Source organism: Ambystoma mexicanum, chromosome 4p (assembly GCF_040938575.1).
Source record: "Ambystoma mexicanum isolate Mex_15411 chromosome 4p, UKY_AmexF1_1, whole genome shotgun sequence".
NCBI classification, from domain to species: Eukaryota; Metazoa; Chordata; class Amphibia; order Caudata; family Ambystomatidae; genus Ambystoma; species Ambystoma mexicanum.
The window spans coordinates 1141369468-1141384669 of NC_090927.1; the positions used below are offsets into that span (position 1 = coordinate 1141369468).

Sequence of the window (15202 nt, forward strand, 5' to 3'; positions counted from 1 at the left end):
GGAATATTCATGAGCATGTGAATCCATGCCAGACCCCATGCTGGAGAACCTTCATTATTTTAGCAAAGATTTGCAGACGTGTTAGCCAGATGGAAGCATCACCAGAGTCAAAACAGGTCAGCTTTTGAGGATCAGTAAGTCTTGTGAAAAAACCCCACAGAATATGTACAATGGTTTAAGGAATGTGAACAATATAACTCATTTCAGTACTTCCTGGTAAGTGCTAGAAATTGCCCACACATGTATACGCTCGTTCACAGGAGCATTAAAGCATTTGTCCCTTGCTGATCATCACTGGAAGGAAACCGCAAGCTTAATCACCTGGTAAAGCCCTCGGAGTAACTAATCAGCCTGGGGACAGAGCAGGATGGAGGTACTAACAAATAATAAAAGTATACTTGGAGTAGAGAAGTTAACACCTCCGCCGAACGATCAGCGGAGTCGTTTCACGCAGGTGACATTACCTCTGTCACAGTGAGGCAGGGAGCCCCTAAAGGGTAATCGTGGATCAGTTGGACAAGAAGGGACGAACAACGGTGAAAAAAACTATTTCCCCAACCTTTTCATTTTTCATGTCAAAAAATTAAAGCATAAAAAAGGTAATAATGAAAATCTGTGAAAATTAATGCATCATAAGGGCGATGCAGGTTACAGCTGATTTACCCTGGCTTCCTCTGGCAGTAACATAAATCAATTCACTCTGACATTTGCCTGCCCGTCAGGCTGTTCATTTTGGAACAGCTTACAGAAAGCAAGTCCCTCGCTCAGCTGCCAGCATGACTAGGGTTTCTGACAAATGACAAAGCTGTTGTTGGGAAAAAGATCTACGAAGAAAAGATGGCGTGACCAACCAGGGTGCAGAGCAGCACCCGGGAGATGCGGCATAATGATCACACATGTTTGATGGAAACGCAGAGAAAAGGTGATATTAAACCCATGAAGGATAAAGGGAAAGGGTGCTCCCATGACCTGAAGTTAAATGGGTTGAACAGTGAAGATTGCAAAGAAAGCCTACCATGCAGAGTAGAAATACCATATCAATTTGTTTAAAATTAATTGAACATTTTGAGGCTAACTGTCGTGGAAGCAAAGAGCGCTGGAGATCTATCACTGTATCAATGTAGCTAGTCCATAGTTCTACCTTTACACCTCTACCTACTACCCTAGACATTTCAAATTCAGTCTTGTTGCTTGGTCAGAGTGGCAGAGTGGGGTGGTCTCATTGTATTAGTCAAGCAAGCATGATACTAAAACAAAAAAGGCGACAAGAATTTGCACACACAGTGCTTTTGGCATTTTCTTTCTGCAAACTAAAGAGCCTATTGCATTGAGACAATGAGACAATCTAGAACACAAGGGCGCAGTGAACTTACCTTGCAGTGGTCATGCTGTTGCTGCACCGCTGGAACGTCCCCCGCAACGGGCATCTGTTTTTTTAGCTCCTGATCTTTCATGTTCAGCCATTTAATTAGCTCTTCCAACATTGCCAGCAACCTGTTCCACTTCTCTGCACCAGCCTCCAAGTGGGACCTAAAATCAACAAAAAGGGGTGGCAGAGAGGTTTAGGTCAAGCTCCATGGAACTCTGCGGCCTTCTCCCAAGATGATGCGGATGATGGTCAATGCAAACAAAATGGGTTCAATTCCCTCTATTGCTGCACAATGTGAAGCAATACAACTGTATAGGCTCATGGCACAAACTCCCTTTAAAACGCTGCACTAATATTTGAGGTTAGCTGGCAATAATGTTCAAACTGAAAATGCTGATGGGCTTCCCCCATTGTTAAACTTTTTTAATAAGAAGTCAATGGGGCCCAAATTGGCCAGCACAATGCAATGTCATCCAAATGATTATTGAGACTTCCTGTTTTATCAACTGGACACACAGATTTCTTCAATATCCCCAATTCACAAATCAATCAGTTTGGTTTAAAACCTCCAGATTGAGAACCGGTTGGAGGGTTCAAAAATAAAAAAAAAGACAAGCAGCATTTCTCTACGTATCGGGATTACAAACTCACGAGGACAATGTGATGAATACTTGCCATCAAAAAATCCCAAACATCTCAGAACAAGCCAGATTGCGCCCTGCAGTAGCCCTCTACACAAGCCCATACATCCAAGTGCCTCACACTCCCCTGCGCCGCCCACTGGAGAGGCTCATGCCAAACTCATGGGCACAACTCCAGAGCGTACAAGGCTCTTACAAAGTTACCTGTACAGTACAACACATTTGCGATTTCCAACTGCTTCTAAACTCTAAAATGTGCAAGTTAAAACTCTATTTACAGGGATATTCTATGCACCGTTAATTTTCAATGTTTTTCAACCACTGCAGTAAGAATATAGTCTGGCTGTAAAAAAAAAAAAAGCAGTGCCGAAGGTTTAATGATCAAGGCATCAGGAGACGTGTCATGAAAGCAATTAACACAACTGATGCGCACTATTGCTTTAACGCCAGAATCTTTCTGTACAAAAGTTCTTTCAATGCAGTTATCAATTCCAGGTGAGTGATTGGAGCAAATCTCCGGTATACAGCCTATGCTACTGATATCTATAGTGTCTCGGCTGGAACCTACACGTCACACCAAGTCCCAACACAGAAAATAACAGAAGTTATGTCACTGTCTCAAAGGAAAGAGCTCATTGCCCGCGTCCGTTCCAAGACCACTGAATGCGAAAGTAAGAACAATGTTCAAGGATTCCATCTTAATTATTCATTTTTTTTATTTATATACAGGAGGAACAATGCTCTTTTGATCGCAAAGAATGTACAATAAGGAACAAGTTACTTACCTGTAACTGTTGTTCTCCAGCATGGGTCTGGCATGGATTCACATGCTCAAGAATATTCCCCGTCGTCAGGCCGGGAATCCTCGGTATAGAAAAAAAAAATCAGTATCAGTTTCGTTTCTGATCTGTCTTTCTTGGGTCATACTGCCCCCAGCCAATGACTGCCCTCTCCCTAAGCCCCGCCTCCGGCAGCCATCCTCAGATTTGGTAGCACGTAAAGTGGCAGTATGACCAAGTGAAGAGCCGCAGAGGGGTAGGCGGGAGGGTTCGCATGTGAATCCATGCCAGACCCATGCTGGAGAACAACAGTTACAGGTAAGTAACTTGTTCCTTCTCCAGCATGGGGTCTGGCATGGATTCACATGCTCATGAATAAGAGAACACATAGCAGTACACACATGCATAACCACGGGAGGTGGCAACAGGCTCAACATTAAGCAATACAACAACTCAACATTAAGCAACTCTTACCTCCTCACCAGGCTCACCTTAGGCGAACAGGTTGCGCAGCACTGCTTGGCCGACCCTGGACTCCTCCCTGGAGTCCCGATCGACGAAGTAGAATCTTGTGAAGGTGTGCGTCGACCTCCACGTCGCAGCCCTGCAGATGTCCAACAGGGGCACACCAGACAGGAACGCCGTGGTAGCATCGATCGCTCTGGTCAAATGGGCTCTCGGATGGCCGGGCAGCTGTCTGTTTGCCAACCGGTGACAGTGCATGATGCAGCCGGAGAGCCATCTGGAAATGGAAGTCTTCGAGAGAGCCTTCCCTTGATTCACAGTCCCAAAGTTAACAAACAGCTGTGACGTCTTCCGAAAACTCTTCGTGCGGTCCACGTAGAACTTCAGCCCTCTAGCTACATCCAGCGAGTGCAAAGTCCTCTCGGCCGGCGACGAAGGGACGGGAAGAAAACTGGCAACACCAAGGGCTTGTTGAGGTGGAAGTCCGACGGCACCTTGGGCATAAAGGATGGGTGTGTCCTCAGCACCACCCTCGTGTCATGAAAAGTCAAGTATGGAGGCTTGCAAGATAGGGCCTGGATCTCTCCCACTCGCCGTGCGGAGGTGATGGCCACGAGGAAAGCTGTCTTCCATGACAGGAACTTCAAAGGCGCCGAATGCATAGGCTCGAATGGGGCCCCCATGAGCTTGGTCAGTACCACACTAAGCTCCCATGCCGGGGCAGAAGCCTTCACCAGTGGGAATGATCGGAATAGTCCCTTCATGAATTCTTTCACCAGGCGATGAGACCACAAGGACGCCCGTCCCGTCGTCCTGGTATATCGGGATATTGCAGCCAGATGTATTTTGATGGAGGCGTGAGCCAGTCCAGCTTTGGCCAGCGACAGTAGGTACGGCCGCCTCCTTCTCTGGAGAGAAGGTCTGCGTCCGTCGGCAGCTTGACAAGTCCAGAAGGTCCGGGAACCAGATCTGTCTCGGCCACGCTGGTGCGACGAGGATCATCCTGCACCGGGACCTCTTGAGCTGGTTGATGAGCTGGAGCAGCAACGGCAGCGGAGGGAACGCATAAAGAAATAGGCCGTCCCAGGGGAACGAGAAAGCATCGCCCATGCTCCTCGGCTGGGGGAACCTGCATGCAAACCTCCAGCACTTGGAATTCGTCGCCGTCGCAAAGAGATCAATTTGGGGCTCACCCCATCGTCGGAAGAGTTGATCCACTTGATCCTGGCATAGTTCCCACTCGTGGCACGAGCGCAGCACCCTGCTGAATGAGTCGGCGATCGTGTTTTTTATTCCTGCCAGATGAAGAGGCACCAGAAACATCCCTTGGGCGACGGCCCAATGCCACAGATCTTGGGCTTCCTTGGATAGGGCTGGGGACCTGGTTCCGCCCTGCTTCCGGATGAAGAACATTGTGGTGGTGTTGTCGGTGAAGATCCTCACCACCTTGCCCTTGAGGGACGGAAGAAAAGACCTGAGGGCCCAGAACACCGCACGGAGCTCCAAGATGTTGATATGGAGAGACTTCTCCTCCGGGAGCCAAAGGCCTCTCGCGTGAAGATCTCCGGAGTGTGCTCCCCAACCTTCCCGGGAGGCGTCCGTCATCACCGTCACCTGGTGAGCTGGGGTGTGAAAGTCCGTGCCCGCCGACAGATGGGAGTGGGTACCCCACCACCGGATCGCCTGACGGAACGTCTCGTTGAGAGGGATCCTGTCCTCGAAGCTGCCCGTCGACTGGATCCAGCGGGCGTCGAGGAACTCCTGTAAGGGTCTCATCCGAAGCCTGCAAAGGCGGACCAGAAAAATGCAGGAGGACATCATCCGAGGAGGGACTTGATAGATCTTACCCTGGCCATGTCCGTGGCCAGCAGACGCTGCACCTTGCCCAGAATGGTCCTGGTCCTTTCCTCCGACGGCGAGGCCAGCCGCGCCACTGTGTCGAGCTTGGCTCCCAGAAACAGGGCGACTTGCGACGGAACCAGGTGGGATTTTGGAAAGTTGATGGAGAATCCCAGGTCCGTGAGCAGCTGGACGGTCTTCGCAGTGTGCTCCACGGCGAGCTCCCTTGTCCTTGCCCGGATGAGCCAGTCGTCCAGGTAGGGGTAGACGTGGATCCCCTGTAGGCGCAGCCGCGCCGCCACCGGTGCGAGGCACTTGGTGAAAACCCTAGGTGCCGACTTCAATCCAAACGGGAGGGCCTTGAACTGGTAGTGCTGCCCTTGGACCACAAACCTGAGGAACTTTCGGTGTCTTTGTAGAATGGGGATGTGGAAGTAGGCATCCTCCAAGTCCAACGACGACAGGAAATCGCCCTCCTCCAGCTGTCCCAGCACATGCTGGAGGGTGACCATACGGAACTTCTGTGCCTTGATGTACTTGTTCAGTCAACGTAGGTCCAGGATGGGGCGCCATCCTCCTGTCTTCTTTTTTACGAGGAAGTACCTTGAGTAAACTCCGGAGCCCCGAAGCCTCTTTGGGATGAGCTCGATGGCACCCTTCTTGAGCATCGCCCTTACTTCCAATAGTAGTTGTGGGACGTGATTTTCCTTCCTGGCCACGGGTGGAACACGAGGGCACTTCTTCTGAAACTCGAGGGCGTGCCCTTGGGCCAGAGCGTCCAGCACCCAAAGGTCGGTGGAGATGGACTCCCACACGCTGACGAATCTCGCCAGCCGGCCTCCCACCGGGGTGCTTCGGCGGGGGCCCAAACCCAGGGTCGGTTCAATCTTGTTTGGAGGCCACCTTGCCTCCTTGATGACGGGCACCACCTGACTTTGCCCGTCCCCTGTAGGCTTCCTGGGACGAAGATCTTGCCGCTTGGCGAGCCACTGCCGGATCCCTTGGAGGCACCTTGTCTGCCTCCAGAGCTACGAAAGGACGGCCATCGTTGTTGGAGCACTCCCAGTGCCCGGGCAGTCTCTGTCTGTCTTGATGGCCTGAAGGGACTCATCAACCGCCTTCCCAAACATGTTGTTCCCGTCAAAGGGCATGTCCAAAACCTTGGTTTGTACGTCCTGGCGGAAATCGGTGGCCTTGAGCCATCCTCATGCTCTAAAGCAAACGCCGTTGCCCAACTGACGGAAACCGGTGTCGGCGATGTCCGTTGCCTCCGTGATCCGAAGCTATCTCCCCCTCCTGTAGGATTTCAAGGGCCTCAGCCCTTTTGGCGTCCGGAAGGAAGTCTAACAGAGGGGCGATTTTGAACCACAACTCCCTGTCGTAGCGGGCTACGATAGCCAGGGCGTTGCCGCCTTAATAGTCGTCGCTGCGGATGAGATGATCCGTCGTCCCATCGTGTCCAACTTCCTGCCCTCGCCGTCCGGCGGGGAAGTTGATGTCGAGGCCGATGCCCCCCCAGCTTTCTTCTTTGCCGCCGCCGAGACGACCGAATCCGTGGTAGGTTGTGCCCGAAGGCACAAGGGGGCAGCGTCGGGGACCCGGTACTTCTTCTCGTACCGGTCCCTCATTGCCGGCGCCGTGGCAGGGTTCTTGAGGAGGGCGAGCCCCTCATCCCAGATGTCATCAAGAAGCGGTACGGCGAGGACCGTCTTCTTTTTAGCCTCGCGCCGTTGGTAAAGGAAGCCTTCTTTCTTCTTTTCTTCTGGGCAGAGCTGAAAAAGCTCGGATGCCCTGGAAATCATGGCATGAAAGGATCCAATCTCGTTGGGCGGGGACGCCCGAGCAGGGGGTGACGGGGGACACGTCCCATCGTCGCCTCCGTCGTCATCTGTACCTGTCGTAGCCGTGTGCGTGCCTGTATCATCCCCGTGGGTAGTAGACCGGGGGGAAGGCAGAGCAGGCCGCAGAGGTGGGAGAGGTGGCGTAGGATGCGTCGTCCTCCTCTTATGTGGTGGACTCTCCGAGGGTCCTGGCTCCGGTTCCCCCGTCGGGTCTGGCTCAGGTACCTCCGTCGGGGGAAGGGGCAATCTTGTCCTTATCTCCGAGCATAAGGACTGAATCGCTGACAAAATGGCCGCCGAGGTGTCCTGCGGCACCGGAAACGACGGGCGCGAGGGCTCTTGAGGAGCCTTGTCGGTGACACTGTCGCTCTCGGCGTCGCCCTCGTCGGGATCCCTCCAGATGGGCTGGACCTCTTCCACGACTTCGATGAGCTCTTCTTCAGAGGTCGTGTCCGTATCCATGATGGCCACCAGCCCCTCCCCCACCTTTTCCAACGAGGACTTCGTGGGGGTCTTCTCAATGGGCCTGAAAGACGACTCCCTCTGCGGTGGCATGGAGACTCTGAGTCCTGAGGGCGCCTCCACTGGTGTAGCCTCCCCAGGCTGAGCCAGGGCAGCGGCGACATCCTCAATCGAGGTCTTAGCAGGGTGAATTAAGGCCATCGTCACCTTCTGGACGCCTGGGGCCTTCACCTTGGGGGGAGGGTCCGAGCCTCGCTCCCCCTCTGCCGCGGGGCTTAGGGAGAGGGCAGTCATTGGCTGGGGGCAGTATGACCCAGAGACCAGTGATTGGTTACTACTAAGAAAGACAGATCAGAAACAAAACTGATACCGATTTTTTTTCTATACCGAGGATTCCCGGCCTGACGACGGGGAATATTCTTGAGCATGTGAATCCATGCCAGACCGCATGCTGGAGAAATAAGAAAACAGTGAGCTTGTTACAATGGGGTGAGTTTGAGAGATATTCTAAGCAGGTTGTGGAGGGGAGTAAATGTAACAGTACCCGGGGACCATACAAAAGCAACACAACATTTACCTGTAACTCCTATTCTTCCGCATGTGTCTTGCATTGATTCACATGCTCACGAATATTTCCTGTCATAAGGCTGGGAATCGTCGATAAAAGGAAAGCCGCTTTGCTTTAAACTGAAAAGTGCTCGTCTCCTCTATAGCCAATGATTGTCATTTGGGTCATCCTGCCCACAGCCAATAAAACTCGTTCTCCTAAGCTCCAGCCCGAGTGGCCATCTTCAGATTTAGTAGAACATGTAAAGTGGAAGTATGAACCAAGAGGAGCCATAGAGGGGAAGGAAGGAGGGTTCACATGTGAATCCATGCCAGAGCCATGCTGGAGAACAGGAGTTACAATTAAGTAACTTGTTCCTTCTCCAGCATGGGGTCTTGCATGGATTCACATGCTCATGAATATGATTACACAGCAGTACATATACACAACCACAGGAGGTGGCAAGGAATAGTGCCAGAACTCTAGGGCTGCAGGAGCCAGGCCGTCAGCCTCAGCAATGCTGGATCGCGGTGCAGTATTGCTCGGTTTTCTCTGGAGAGAAGGTCCGGAAGTGGAGGGAGCCGGATGGACGGAGCCACTGACAGATGGAGCAGGACCGGGTACCAGATCTGCCGCAGCCAAGCCAGAGTGATGAGAATCATCCTAAAATGGCAGCATCTGAGTGTGTTGATCACACGTAGCAGGAGCAGAATCTGAGGGAAGGCATACACAAAGAGCCTGTCCCACAGGAATGAGAAGGCGTCCCCTAGACTCCTCAACTGAAGGTACCAGCTGGCGAATTTATGGCACTTGGAGTTGGCTGCTGTTGCGAACAGGTCGATCTGGGGGGAACCCCACCTGCTGAAGAGCTGAGAAACCTGCGCTTGTTGAAGTTCCCACTCGTGGCAGGACAGCAGCTCTGGTTTTCTTGGTGCATGACTATCTGCACCACCTTCCCCTGTAGCTGCGGCTGGAAGGATTGGAGGGCCCGGAATTCCAGGACATTTATGTGCACGTCTGTCTCCTTTGGGAGCCATAGGCCTCTGGCCTGAGACAGCCCTGTGTGGGCTCCCCACCTCTGCAGGGAGGCGTTCGCAGTGACTGTCTTCGTACAAAGCACTCTGGAAGGAGGCTCTCTGAGTGAGATGTTGGTGCCCTCCCCACCACTGTAGAGCCTGCAGGAATTCCCGATTGAGTGCAATTTTTCCCTTCCAATTGCCTGATACCTGCTGCCACCTGGCATCTAAGAATTCCTGGAGAGGCCGCATCTGGAGCCTGCAAAAGGGAACCAGATGGATGCAGGAAGACATCATGCCCAACAGCGACTTGATGGACCGGACTGTTGAAATGGACACCGACAGCCGCTGCACTGTCCCCAGGATGGCCTTCACCCTCTCCTCCCAGGGGGTTGCCAGACAAACAACAGCATGGAGGAGGGTGCCCAAGAACAAAGCGTTCTGCAATGGCACCACACTGGACTTCAGATTGTTGATGGAGAATCAGAATGAAGTCAGAAGGTGTATGGTCTCTGCCATGTGCTGGGTTGCCAGGGTGTGAGAGTGGGAGCAAATGAGCTATTTGTCCCCACAAGGGTAGACGTGCATACCCTTGTGGCGTAGGTGCACAGCTACCAGGGCCAAGCTTTTTGTGAAAACTTTGGAGCCAATTGCAGGCCGAAGGGCAGGGCCCTGAACTGGTAGTGCCGCCCCAGGACTACAAAACACAGGGATTTTTGATATTTTCGATGAATGGGGATGTGAAAGTATGCATCCTCCAGGTCCAGAGTTGCAAGAAAATCCTCTTCCTCCAGCTGATCGAGCATGTGCTGCAACGTGACCATCCTGAACTTTTTGGGACTTTAAGTACTTGTTTAGGCGGATGGGCCGCCAACCCACGAATGTCTTCCGTACCAGAAAATATCTGGAGTATACAGGATGCGCTGAGGGACAGGCTCTATTGCCCCTTTTCTTAACATGGCTTGAACCTCCTGTAGCAGTTGTGCCATATGAAGTTCTTGACGCGCTACCAGAGGATTGCAAGGGCACCTGTGTTGAAATTATAAGGTGTGCCCTTGCTGAAGAACGTTCAGCACCCATTTGTCTGTGGTGAAGTGACTCCACTGTTCGCCAAAGTTCGATAGGCAGCCTCCAACGGGGCATCCTGGCCTGTTGACGACACTGGCCTTTGCTGGCGAAGGCCTGGGGGCAGCTCCTGTAGGCTTTCTGGGTGGTGGAGTGAGAGGACTGACTATAGGGGGTAGTGTACCCATTGGAAGACCTGGAGACTCTCCGCCGTGGGGAATGAAGGAACTCCTCCTCTGTTGCAGGGTGCTCAGAGCATGTGCCATCTGTCAGTTTTGATAGCCTGGAGAGTCTCATCCACTGGCTTCACAAAAAGGTCGTCTCCATCAAACTACATGTGCACGTCTGCTTGAAAGTTCCTGGCCTTCAGCAACGCCTGGCGCCGAAGGGCCATGCCAGTCCCCATCTGGCTGAACCCCGAGCCGGCTATGTCCAGTGCCACTGTAATGGCGTGATCCGATGCCACCCGGCCCTCCTGGAATAGGGCCATTGCCTCTGCCTTTTTGTCATCAGGAAGGAAATGCGGTATCGGCCAGAGCTTGTACCAAAGCTCCCTGTTGTAATACGACAGGATGGCGAGGGCATTGGCACCCTCTATGGTGGAAGCCCTGGTGTAGATGATGCGTTTGCCAACTGCATCTATCTTCTTGCCCTCCTGGTCTGGGGGCACCATGGACCCCAGCGACGGATTGAATGAGCGCTTCCTGGTGGGGGGCGACACCACTGAGTCCTGAGAAGGATGCGACTTGACACCTGGGAGCAGAGCCCAGGAGCCAGTATTTCTTCTCCAGCCTCTTCCGCTTTGAAGGAGTGGTACTTGGGGTCTTCATAAACGCCAATCCTTGAGGACTCACGCCTTTGAAAAAGGAAATCCTCCATTTTTGTTCTCCTCCGGCACCAGACTGAAGAGTTTAGACGCCTTTGAGATGATGGCGTGGGAGGAGCCAATTTAGTTTGTCGGGCTCGTCAGCACCCGGAGGCTCCCCATCAGCGGTAACAATCTTTCCACTCAGTATGAGTAGCTCTGGTAACTGTCTGTGTGCACTGGTTCCGCTTTCTCTGGAGCCAATGGTCCAGGTACGACAGGCACCCTTCGGTGCGGGGTCAGCCAGCACCTTGGTCTAGGAAGACACCTGGCTGGTGGCTTTGGAGTGGAGAACTTTGGGATGGATCAGGCACAGGAGGAGCAAGTAGCCTTTGCTGAATTTCCGCCAACCAAAGTGTGCAGGGTATTGAGAATGTCCAGAGACATGTCCCTGGGTGCCGGCAGGGAGGTAGGCAAATGGTGCAGCCTGGTGAGGGCGGGGTAGGGAAGTCGGGCTGAAACCCCTGATGGGGCAAACAGCTGGTCTGGCTCAATGCATGGAGATCACTCCTGGGACAGGGGTTGCTGGCCCCTTTATGGTCTGAGTAAATGTGAGGAGATTTTCTCAGCGACCCCATGGGGGCTGAAGCAGACTTCCCCCGTTGGCCTAGAAAGGAAGTCTGATGGATGCACCAACTCCCACATCCTATCCAAGTCCTTGGTGAAGGAAGCAATGATGGGGATCTGCACAATGGGTGCAGCCGACGACAAGGCCGTGGTTGGCATCACCGACGGAGGTCTCAGAGGCAAAGAGACCCTTCGAGTCATCATCCTAGTGAAGGTGGAAACGACAGTCGTTGCTGCCGAACATTTTGTCGATGGCCGAGGAGCGGTCTTCATCGACGGGTCATTAACGAGGGGGGTGGAGGGTGGTCGCTGAGTAAGCGATCTTCGATGGCACTGTGGTCATTAACGAAGAGGCTGTCGACAACGGTCCTGGTAGATGAGTATGTCATCGATGGGGCTCTTAACCAAGACAAGGGAGCAGCCGATGGGCCCCCCGTTCTCCTTCAAAGAAGACTTGGGTTTAGGAGTCCGTGACTTCTTCTGAGACAGCGTTATCCCAGCAGCTGGCAGGCTAACTATTGACAGAGCAGGCGACGACGTGCACCCTTTTCCTGAACTTGATCCAGCAGCTGCGGCTACGTTTGACAGAGCAGATAGACCATGGTGCTTCTCCTTCTTTTGGATCCCCTTGGAAGGAGCTTCCTCAAAGGACCTCAACTACTACTACTTGGGGGAGCACGCTCATGGAACCTGCCGGTCCTGGATGAGGCATGACTGCACCCAGAGGCTGCGTCAGAGGCCTTCCCCTGGTTGATCCAAGCCACTAACCTCCGATAGCAATCCTGTTTGGTTTTTAATGAGAAGCCATGGCAAATCCTGCATCCATCAGCATCATGGTCCGGGGAAGACTATATATATTTTTTTATTGGATATTTGTAAGGCGCCTATACAACAAATGGTGTGTCAAGGTGCCACAAGACGAAAAAAGGGGGATGACCAAGGGAGAAAGATACAATAACGGTCCTACTGGGCCTCGTGACATTTGGATCATGCAAGTGCAGAACAAGATGTGCAAGGGGAGGGGTAATGAAGGACTGCCGGTCTGCACAACATGCAAAGTGCTAGGGTGGGAAGGGAAATACAGGGTAACTAGGAGAAGATGCAAGTGCTAAGGGGAGGCCGGGAAGGCAAGTGCCAGGGAATGCAGGAGTGCAGGGGATGAGGGTCCCCATGCTACGTGCGAGGAGGGGGGGACTGGGTGAGGGGGCTGGTGCCCTGTTGCACACAGAGGGAACCAGGCACCCAGTCACTGCAGCAGAAGGAAGATGTTTTCAGAGGAGGGGGGAAGGGAAGAGGAGAAAAGGAGGGTCTTGAGGAGCTTCCAGAACTTAAGGAGATCCGGCTCAAGCTTGAGAGGGGCAGGGAGATTGTTACAGAGGGAGGCACCTGCGGAGGACAGAGCTCTACCCCCACTCTCTGCTTAGAGAAGTGTTTGATCTACAAATAGTTGGAGGCTAGCAGACCGAAGGGCTCTAAGAGGGAGGTATTTAGGGAGAGAGAGTTGGATGTAGCGTACACGTCCGGCGAGCTTTTCTTCCCCCGCTTTGTATGGCCTATTGGCGAGGCAGGCAGGGGTAATGTAGGCCACAATGTGCGACCGTGCACTCCGGTATCCTCCCCCACATCCAGAGTCCAAGGGGCAGCGAGATTGAGACACTCTGGCTCCACCACGCAAATGCAGAAGCCACGAAACACACTGTGCTTCCTGGTTCCTCTTGTATGCTGTGTGGGAGCTAGTGGGTTTTCAATGCAGTGGGCAGCATAAGGCAGAGAGAACCGATATCTGAAACAGGGCATGTATCATGGACGACGGTATCATAAAAAGGAGTTGGAAAATACTCGGCAATGTTGGTGACTTGTTGCATCTATTGGATTTTTACGTGTGTTACTCTACAAAACCTATTGCAAACTGGCTTTTTGCCCAAATTTCAAAGAAAGGGTGCTGAAATTGCACGATTTTAACCCAATATCTTAAGCATGTTCTAAGGGGGAGAAGCACCTCGGAACCTCCTTTGAGTGTTTTGTGCTCCCTCGCTACGCTCGGTCACTGCACATATTCAGGAAAAACATGTACGCCCCTCCAATTAAAAAATTAACCAGTCACCAATGTGCAAGACCCTCTGCTTATGTGATTAGAGAATAACAGTCGGCAAAGAACACCGTTTACCTGGGGTAGATTGTTAACCATGCAACTGTTAGAATTTCACAAACAGTTTAAATATGTGTAGTGGAAACCATGATAGCATTCCTAAATCAATGAACATCAAAAGCGTCATGGGGTGAAGCACTGAGCAATTTAAAGCTGCTGGGGGCGACAGCAATAGCATGCTGCACTTTAATTTGACTGAACCAAGTGCTTGTCTTTGGAAGTGTAACAGATTCGGCACCCCTAAAAATACGCTCTTTCCACAAAGTCTCGAAAACCAACCCAAGACAAAATTATTTTAAATTACATTTGCTTGAAGGCGTATATTTGCTGATGCCCATTCTACTGACATCTCTTCACACGCAACTACGTCCCAATGTATCTGCAGTTCTGCGCTGGACAATCATGTATGCATTTGCTGAATTAGCGCCTCGCTGCCAGGCAATCATCTGTCCACCCAATCTGGCACAGTCTGCTACGAAAAACCAATTAGATCCATCACAGGGAAGCGCCACAGGAAAAAAGAAATTGAACAAGATCCAAAAAAATTGTTTTCCTTTTCAACCATAGCACTTCTAGCTAAATTAAATAAATCCTTTTTATAAGGGTAGACTGAGCGTCTTCTTGAACCCATGGATCAGACAGGTTGGGCTAGTGCCGGGAGCAAGTTCTGCTAATGAAAATAGCTAACAGGATTGGAATAAAAGGGGAGACCGCAGATTGGAACTTTGCAAACTTTAATTATAGACAGTTTAAAGAGAACTATAACAACATGGTGACTGAGAATACAAAGAGTTTTGATGTACAAGATTAACCCAGCCCAAAAGCTAAAAGCCCAGCTATGTTGCAGAGAAGAAAGAAAGCGCTAGAGGAAATTTGTTTGCAATTGGTTACCGCTGTTTGGGCCTGAAGCACTTTCCTTGCTTCACAACGTGGGCCGACCAGCCTTTTCCATATTTCATTAGTGCACATTGATGATTTCTAGGCGCAGAGTTTGCAAAAAGTTCTAAGACAAAGACACGAGGAGCAATGTCTCATTGTATCTTAATGGTAAAGACCCTCCTCCTCAATCTATATCTTCTTCCTAACCAGAGGTCCACACACATTCCCAATCTAACCGGAGAGTAGGCAATCTGCTTCCCCCGCTTTCTCCCCCATTTGTTTGATGCTCCCTTACTGTTTAATTGCATGAACCCCCCCCCCCCAAATCTCTCTAATTGTTACCTCCCCACTCCCTAGTATATCTCCTTCCATCACTATGTATTTCCTCCTAGGACTTACAAAGCGCTACTTTGCGTCCCAAAGCTAGGTCGAAGCTCAATAAGGTTTAAGTTACTTACCTGTAACTATTGTTCTCTTCTCCAGCAGGGGTCTGGCATGGATTCACATGCTCATGAATATTCCCCGTTGTCAGGCTGGGAATCCTCGGTAAAAGAAAAGACAGTTTCACTTTCACCTTAAAACTGTATTTCTCCTCTAAACCAATCACTGTCCTCTGAGTCATACTTCCCCCATATAATGACAGTTATCTCCCTAAACTCCACCCGTGGTGGCCATCTTCAGATTTGGTAAGCACGTAAAGTGGCAGTATGACCCAAGA

General features: G+C 51.5%; 1 protein-coding gene across 8 annotated transcripts in view; it reads right to left on the reverse strand.

Moving 5' to 3' along the window:
• UTRN (utrophin) overlaps positions 1-15202 on the reverse strand; it is a 2010688-nt gene that overhangs the window by 601919 nt on the left and 1393567 nt on the right. For all 8 annotated transcript variants that reach the window (XM_069606729.1, XM_069606726.1, XM_069606725.1 and 5 more), the window contains one exon: positions 1374-1530. In XM_069606729.1, the coding sequence (XP_069462830.1) occupies positions 1374-1530 (157 nt within the window). The remainder of the gene's footprint in view (positions 1-1373; positions 1531-15202) is intronic.